Below are 9445 nucleotides of genomic sequence, written 5' to 3' on the forward strand. Positions count from 1 at the left end.
ACTAGGCAATTACAGAAAACAAACTCTGTATTATGGCATTGCTCATATAACTTTGTATGCACAGCGCGATAATGCTCTATCGATAAGGGCTTCCGCGTGCTAAGCGGAATGATTTTAATTGCAATTGAGAGATCGTCGTGTTAATTAGTTCAATGTCCTGAAAATGGCAAAATGAAATGCAGTTGACAGTATCTACAGAGTATGAGGTGGGAATATTAAATTACTGCACATAACTTATCTAGAGTTTATTAACGTTTCATTAAAAAAAAAGAAGTCATCTATTTTAAACAATTTTTATTTAGCAATTAATAATATTCAACAGTTTTTCCAAAAATAATTATAAAAAATAAAAATGTTTTTTGGTTGTTGAGTTAAAGTTGTAGTGAACGCAATAAAAATTCTAAAATAATTTTCTTAGATTAGAAAATTAATATAATATTAATTTTAAATACCTAATTAAATTTAAATATTTATTGATGGTGCATACGAATTTTAAATGATTTTCCAAAGAGACTTCTGCATTTTATATGATATGGAATAGCGCCCACCCACAGAAAAGCTTTTCCCATCGTGTGGATTGCATTTGTGGCGCCATCTATTCAGACTCTTGCCAGCGCCATCTGTTATGCGCTTTGCCTTGCGCTGGTTAAAATCAAATAAGATAAAATGCTCGCATATTTGGGGTTCCTTTATCTCGTTCTCAACCTGGCCAGGAAAATTGTTGACAGTGGCGAGATTTCTGCGGTATTTTCTGCAGCTGGGGGGAAGAGAAATTTCATTTCCCCCCATATATTATTAAATTAATTAAATGTAAACCACAAATTGAGTTAAATGTGCAAAAATGCCCGCAGGACGAACGCTGAAGCATCTGTGTGGATGGAAGGGTTTTTGGGAAAAGAAGAGGTATTCCAGGTGATATATGTTTCTGAGAGGGTGAACTGATAAGTTGGAGAAGAGTCCTTGGATTTATTTAGATTTAAAAGCAAATAATGCAGCATTTCAAATAAATATCGTTTTACGTTAGTTCTTAGACCTTGTACTATACTTTCACTATTATAAATGTATTTTAGTAAATGATAAATCATGTTTGATGACATTTTACTATAATATATCAATCCACCCCCGTGGAGAGACTCATATTTTTATACATATGCGGCTAGCGCAGATTTTGGATGGCCAGCCAACTATTTGGGTGCGGGAATTTATAGCGCTCTTCCCCATGAAAGGATTGAGCTTGGCCCGTTTGGATGGATGGCCTCTGCTCGCATTTGCTGTGGCTGCCACTGTTTGTTGCAGGCGGCGTGTAGTAATTAAATTTAAAATATGTACACATTTGCCGGACATCTGAGCTTAAAAACAGGTGCAATCCTTGAGGCCTGGCCCGTGGAGTGGGGTCGCAGGGATAATTTGATCAAAGGCAACCGTAAGCCTGCAGCTGGAAGCGGACAGATGAGAGCCGGTTATTACAGGCCATAAGTGCAGTTTTCTGGGTGTACCCAAAGCCGGAGCCAGGGGCGTATCGGAAAATCGTCCTAAAGGGGTCACATTGTCGGACTATTATTTAATCGTATTTTTAATACAATTTTAAATTTAATAAATTATAAAATAAACTACGTTTTGGATTCAGTACTTCATATTTACTGCGGTTGATCCCCATTAGGACATTTCCCAGTGGTGCATATGTGCGGTTCAAAGTGCATTGACAACTGGAGATGAGAACGTGATAGCCAGAAATCGAAGAATATCAATTGATATTTAATAATCGAAGGTTCGTTTTCTAACTAAAAAACTAAAATGTATAACAATTTTAATTTAAATTTAACATAATATTTGTTTAAAAACGTAAAACTTTTTTAAAAACAAATCAATTTAAAAATATGAGAGCGAATAGTGTCACGTTTGCATCTCCGAGGACCCTGCCCACAATTCAATCACTTTGCCATTTTAAGTGCTCGAATATTTTGTGGTTATTCATTCGCTTTATGGGCATTTTGCTGAATGTAATTTGATTTAAACAGAATTTTGCCGGGATATACAAAAATCAGTGCTGTGCCACAGGATATGCGGATATAGCTCCATGTATATAGAGCTCGCGTGTGGCCATTTAATTAAGTGGCTACCTTTAAAGCCAGCCGCCAAAATTGAATTAATTTTGATTATTGTTGCAGTTCAGCTGGGCTGGGGCGACGTTTCGACGTCTGCGACTGCTGCAATCAACAGTTGACATAAAAAAGGAGTCCCAGTCCGAGTCCCCCAAAGGGGGATCACACTAAACTGTTGGCTAAATAACATCCAGGCGAGGACAGCTGGAGCAGCAACATCAAGTGGGTGGAGACACACTCCGGCGACCTTTAACCCGAGCGTGGGAGTTGCGAAAAGTGGGGGGTGGGGCGGTTGAAGCTGGCCAGAATGCGTGGGAATTGCAAAACATGACGCAATTTGTGCTCGCTTCTGTAGCTTGTCCCTTTTGCATGCCATTCTCGCAGGATATTACCAACTGCTCGTGTTCTCCCACACGCAATGGGCCATAGATTAGCTTGCTGCCAGGGGGCAGAGAGGTACTTGGGAAGTGCTGCCATTAAACAGAGATATGGCCAAGGAGTCTGGAAAAAAGCACTGCACACAGAAACAAGAAACGGCTGAAAAGGAATAATTGATTCGGAGTTAGGATCCTTATCTTTAAGGATTCTGAACTATACCCATAGCTGTTGTTGCTTCTCATTCAGTACTTTTTAGCCTTATTTTTAATAGTTTTCTTAGTAATCCTATAATGTTTAATTTATTATTTCTCTTCCTGTACGATCTCCCATCTTTTATTTGTTTACAATTCCCATCCAAATCCTTGTATCAACATAGCACCCACCTGATCACCTGGCACGCCATAAAACCCAACCATTCACACAGCCATATCCCAAGTTTTCCCACCTTATTTTGATGTGGCAATCTTGGACAAATTTATTTATTTAGCACATTGTTTTTCGCATCGCTCCTTTGGGCATCAGTTGCTCCCCCAGACTCGTGAAAAACGCGGAAAAGTCTGGCACACAAGAAAGCTAACATTAAGAACAATAACAATAACCACTGGTGGCAGACAACAAAGAAAAGGGCAGGAGATGCGGGAAAGGACCGACTCTCGAAAGTATTTTGATTTGTGAAATGCTCGTAAGTATTGTCGTTTTTGGCGCTGGCGCTGGTAGCAATTTCTTAAATTTTTTATAGCGCATAACCTGTCTGGCACACATGTGCAGCCTGCCCCATGGAAAATCCCTTCGCTGAAAACCTAACCCAACCGAACCCACCCACAAACAAACGCAGTTCGCTGGAGGGCTCAAAGTCGCAGGACGAAGACGTTGGGCGCTTGTTGGCAACGCTTATTGCATTATCCCCGGCTAGAGTCAGTCAGCCCGCGATGGAGTAGATGTCGGGGTGGGGGTCTGGTTCCCCGAGTGTTCAGGAAGATATATCCGCGCCAACTGCCGCAGCTGATGCCACTTTTGGCTCGTGGCAGCCGCGAGCTGTTTGCCCGTTTGTTGTTATCCCGGTTATGGCTGGAGCCAAGGAGCCAACCGGCGAGCACAGTCATATTCCTGCGGGGATACAACGAATACTTCCTACACTCCTCGGGGAGATCGCCCAGACTAAAGACCACTGGGATGTAATACATCAGTCTTTAAGGTAAATAAGCCAATAAAACGAAGGCTGTTATTGAGGCAAAAGGTAAATATAAATATTTAAAATAATTTGTAATTCAATATTATAACAATATTTTTGGTTCGGTTATTTGTTCTTTTAAATTATAAATTTCTGATTGAGTACCTAATTCACTTAAGGCATCTTAAGTATAACCATCTAATCCATATGCCGAACCAGAAATGAAAGGAACTGAAAAATTGGCACGACTTCAGCTGGGCTCCGGAGTCCTCCCCACCCACTTTTCCTGTGAGCTACACCTCACTTTCTTTATTCTCCCCCAAATGCCTGGCGAGAAATGTTAATACCGAAAAAAGCGAACCATTTGCCGCAATGAAAATCGCGTAAATTTCATACTGATTGTAAGTGTCGCCGTTTTCTTGACGTTGCCATGAAGGCAGAAGCTAGATGGACAATGCACGGGGAACAAATTGTTAGGTTCTAAAAAAGCTCAAGTTTGAAATAAACTGAAAGGACAAAATATATATATACGCATGGTAGTGTCAAACTAAAATATATTCAAATACAAATTTTTAAATAAATAGGACGGCAGAACCACCTTATTAAGCACTATGTTTTAAAAAAATGAGTTGTAAATGTATGAATGTTATATAATATTTTAATATATCAAAATTCCACAAACATTTTGAAATTTATTTCTCAGTGCATCGAGAAGCTGCGAGAGATGTAGACGGAACTGCCATTGCCGTCTGTTTTCCTCGCCCTTGGACTTCCGTTTGGAGCTCTGGTGTTGGCTGTCGCCTGCAGATTGTCAGCATTGTCACAATTGCAATTTTTAGGATGGCATGGGATCCGCTGATTTGGTTGCCATTTCACTATTTGAGCGTTTCAAACATTTTGCGGGCATTTACCACAAAGAGCAAGGCGAATCCAAATACGAATGCGAGCCAAGAACGTCATTCGATTGCGTTAATAGGCGAGAGTGGCGACCGATGCCAGCTGCAAATCTTGCAAATTGCTAAAGTTTTCTTTGCCATTTTTCTGGTTTCTTCTCGGTTGTTTTTATGGTTTATGTGTGTGCTGATGTGGTTTATCCATATGTAGTTGTCATCTTTTGTTTGAGGGTTCGAACTTGTTAGATGGTTTTTGAGAGTGACTTGGACATTTTCTAAAATTAATTTATGTCAATAAAAAAATAAATATAAATGAAAATAAATAGGGTTTTACTAAATTAAATTAAATTACATTTTTTAAGTAGGTATATGAATACTTATATTTATTTATATAACAAGAAACTTAGATAACATACATCAAATATACCTCTATTCATTCCAATAAACCTTTCTTTCTGTGCTCCACACTTTAAGGACCTTTCCAACTGCTCACTTTGTATTCGATCATGTCCTTTCCTTACATTCCATATTTGCTTGACTTCTGTCCAACTATGATTAAAAAATAATTTCGTAAAAATATTGAATCACGTCGCGTACTTGGCAGCTTGGCAGTCAAAGCGAACGTTTGGCTAGAAGACGGATGGCGCTTTTTGATGGCCGAGAATCAAGTTTGTTTTTACGTGCCCTGTAGTTCGGGCCGGAGAACGTGAAGAATTCGGGCCTGGGGGAAGGGATGTCAAAGGTCGGTCGCAGCTGCTGCAAATGGCTGGTGCTTTGCCGAAATGAGAGCTCCTCTATATACCCCGCCACCCATTCCCATTCGCCCACCCCACCAAAACTCACTTTTGGCTATGAGAAATCGCTCGTCATTATCGACGCCTGCGAAAATCCGCCGGCTCAGACACACAGCCACATGCGAAGGCGCCATAAATTATGTTACTTCTCTCTCTCTATTTATATATACATATGTATATATAGACATCTGGAGCTGTGAAAAATCGTGCCCCAAAACTTTGACCCAACCCCAGGAAGTCGCAACTTATTGAAAATCACTTAGACACACATGTGACGCTCGCCTAGTTCGTGAGCATGAAAATGAAGCAGAAACCGAAGGAATTTCTGGGCTATAATTTATGTCTTGAGGATTTGCATTTGCGGGCGGGTTAAGCCAGCGAAAGCACCTAGGAAAAGTTTACAAAACGGTCAGCAAAGAAGGCCCCGGAAAATGCAAAGCCAAAGGATTGGCAAAATACAAACCCCAGGCAGTGTCAGAAATCGGACAGATGAACAGTGGGAGCCTCTAAGGGCTACTTAATAGACATGACCACCGGCTAAGACCGCCAGCATGTGACGACAAACTCATAATTTATGGCCACATCCCGGCCAGACGCCGACTGCTATCTCTTCCTGCCCCAGTGTGCTGCTCCTCTGCTCCCAGCAGAATGTGTCCAGGATCTCAGTTTCAGTTTCGGCCGGCATTTTGGCATTTCGGGCCTGTCAGTGTCGTCTGTAATTGTTTTCCTAATGGAGGGGAGAGCCGGACCCCAAAAACATGACCGCACTTAAGTTGTCAGCCCAGTTATGGGCGTGGACAAATTTATGGGGCCAAGCGAGCCCAGATAATCGCCTTGGAAACGGGCGGTGACACCTCCCTGGCATCTCTTTGTGGCCTGAAATGCAGCTCTGGGTATAGGAAATCACTTGTGAAATGCAACCTTGAATTTGCGAGTTCGAATTGGAGGCCGACTTATAGTCCTCAAATCAAACACGTTCTCCAAGCAAAAAATTATTTTTTTGAATGCCGAAAAATGTGTAAGGAATGCCTGATTCCTTAAACTTTTTTTTATCTGGAAGTGAAAATTTCAAATATCATCTAACCTTGTAAAAATACTGAATACAAATATTGCTTTAATTTATTTTATTTTTACTGTTGTACAACACTGAAGAGTGACCTAAGTTACGGATTTTGGATTGAAAAAATGCGTTCACACTAAATTGCAATCAAAACGTGTTTCCTCCAGAATTTCTACTGAATAAGCTTTTCTAAAGGGCATTGATTAAGCCCCAGAAAAAGTAGGCTTTGAATAAAAAAATAAAAAAAAATTCCAATTAAATTTAAAGGCTAAGCCTTAATATCATGTTCTTGGACGATTTTGGATTCCCCAAGGAGGTGACTGCGGAGAACCTGAACACCTATTCTTATGATCTGGTAAATGTGGGATTATTACTATCGTGACACGTGCTAAATCTATATTTGATTCTAGCATGGCACTAAGCTGTTGACATCGGCGGACACTGAATTTTATCTGCCGCCGAAATGGCATGGCACAATTTACAGTACCGAGGAGTTGCTGCACGCCTACAGAAAGCGATTTAACGTGAGTTTTATTTGAAGGAGTTCAAGTAATTAGTCCAATTCAATAATCAATTTTTCCAGCCGGATCCCACTCTCCTGACCTTCCATGCCATGCAACCCTATGAGCCCGAGTTCATTTGCTGCGAGAGGGCTGTGGTGGAGCTGACAGTGATGCCGGCTGGTCAGAGCCTCTACAGCGACAAGTCCATCGTGGTGTTTCTGGTCAAGCAGCCAGCCGAAGAGCGGAACTCTCTGATCACCAAGGAACTCGGCACACTGCTGGATTTCTTTCCGCACAACCACCACTACCACTCCCGGATCATGGACGAGGGCATCGATGTGGTCTATGTGGATGACAAGATCTACAAGACTGGACCGACCAGCAGTTATCAACACCAGCGCCTCTTCAACCTGATCAGGAACATCCAGCCGGGTGCTGTGCTGGGCCTTTCGGGAGGTCCCTTGCCCGATGTCCTGCGCAGTGTCTGCAAGAAACCAGCCCAGAAGCCCAAGGAGCACAACTGAGGAGCCCACCCTCTTCCAGCAAATAATATACCTCATCCAGCATCATAGTCCGGTTTAATAAACTTTGTGACTTCAGAAAATTCGTCTAGCTCGCCGATTGTTTGCATATCTGATGGCGACGCATTAGTCGCAGTTGGTTGGGCCAACTGTCTGCTCTTTTCCTGTCTGCCAATTGATTTGATTATGTTCTAGCCGAAGAGGAGGCGGAAATCCAGAGGAGATTATGAGGTGCTGTGGAGTCGGTTGGATTACTTCGAAGGTTTAAAGTGGAGCCCGGTTTTTTTTTTTTTTAAACAGAAACTGCTTGTTTAGAAGCTTTAGTAAATAATGAATATTTATTTAATAAATGCATTACACAATTATTTTTAGTTTTGTACCCATGACGGTATGGGAACCCATAAACCAACAGCAGCTTCCTTATACCCCATTTAATCTCCAGTGGGTGGAGTCCATATCCCTAACCAGTTGTCAATAAATATATTTTTGGACTATGCAAAGCAGTCGTTGGCCTAAACTTTTAAGTCTCCCCCACTTTACCCTCCAGCTCGCATTAGTATTCATAACAACATGTCATATATTATATTTTTGGGCGTACCAATGGCCAAATCCCTTCGGGCAACGCACTGCGTGACATCTTTGTTTGTGGTCTGACCTCCTGCACGGCCAAAAAATAATCCCCCTCCCTTCTAGGACCTTGGTCCCCCGAATTCCCCTCTTTTTGGGATGCTTGGGCCTTCGGCCATTCGATGGCTTTGCAATCGCTTTACTCGTTTGTTTTGTGCCTGGAATATCTAATGGATGCGTGCAACTAATTGAGTTGCCTGCAAAAGGATTTCGCTTTCCTTCTTGAATTTGCAAATCCTTTTTCGGAGCTAAGTCGCTTTGCCTTTGGCCGAGCATTTCGAAAGGACTCAGTACTTAATGAAGCGGATGTGAGGATTTTGGAGAAGGCACAAACCAATTGTACGCAAATCAAAAAGTTAAACATTCTGGGGAAAAGTTTTCAGCGAGAGTTGCTTCAGAAATAATGGTATTCTTAAATGAAATAAAAAAAAAAATGGAAAAGGAGAGATATTTAAAATCTTTTGAGGTTTTTTATTAAGTTTTATGTAGATTAATAATGTTATTACATTAAATATTTTAGGAGAAGATGGAGTTACAAAAAAAAGACATTTATTTGAAAATATTATTTATATTTTATTTTCTTTTGACAACCTCAATCTTACCTATTCTTTAAAAAAAAATCTAACATAAATATTTTCTGTTTTTGTTTTCTGGGTTAAGTAGTTGTCCCTGCTACTGAAGATCTGCCCATTTCATACCCGATTTCCTGTTCCCATCCGAGAGCAACCTGTTACCCCGCACCTGTTCAATAATTGATGTAAATCTGTCACCACTGTGAAGTGCCACACTCGTTGCCATTCCAATTTTATCTGGCTGGTGTTGAGTACCTTGTTGATCCTTTTTATTCCTGTTCCGTTGTTGTTTCAAACCTGCAACTTGTTCACAACTTTTGATGGCACTTGCAGGAAACAACAGAGAAAAAAACAACACCATGGAAACTTCACAGCTGTTGGACGAAGGAGGGGGCTTTTGGCCTGGTAACCGAGGACTACGGGATGCAGAAGCCTATGGACAGGCTGGAACTTATGTATAAGCTCTGGGGGGAATGATAAATAGCCGGGCTCAAGTGGCCACCCCGGCATAGAGCGACCTGCAGGCCAAACGAGCTTCTCACCTTTTGGCCTTATGCAAAAAGCAAAAGACGGTGAAAATCCTGGAGAAAAAGTAGCAGGAAAGGCTGCCCGGATAAGCTCGGAAACGTAATGAAAATGAGATGAAAATTATTGCAACGTAAATCAGGCGCTCCTGGGGCGCCCAGCTGGGCATATCCTTGGAGAGCCTGGCTCCTGGTTATCCAGCTATCCAGCTGTACAACTCCCCAGCCTCCACCGATTATACATCCCCCATCTGGCTAAACGTTTTCCACTGCTTAATTTGGCTTTCATTGCTTCGGATT

General features: G+C 41.5%; 1 protein-coding gene across 1 annotated transcript; it reads left to right on the top strand.

Moving 5' to 3' along the window:
• The first annotated feature begins 6571 nt into the window (after positions 1–6571).
• On the top strand, positions 6572–7505 carry LOC108027733 (uncharacterized). Its single transcript, XM_017099285.3, has 3 exons — positions 6572–6753; positions 6809–6922; positions 6982–7505. The coding sequence occupies exons 1-3, from the start codon at positions 6682–6684 to the stop codon at positions 7423–7425; spliced, it is 630 nt and encodes a 209-aa protein (XP_016954774.1). The 5' UTR covers positions 6572–6681; the 3' UTR covers positions 7426–7505.
• The last annotated feature ends 1940 nt before the right edge of the window (positions 7506–9445 follow it).

Source organism: Drosophila biarmipes, chromosome 2L (assembly GCF_025231255.1).
Source record: "Drosophila biarmipes strain raj3 chromosome 2L, RU_DBia_V1.1, whole genome shotgun sequence".
Classification (NCBI taxonomy): Eukaryota; Metazoa; Arthropoda; class Insecta; order Diptera; family Drosophilidae; genus Drosophila; species Drosophila biarmipes.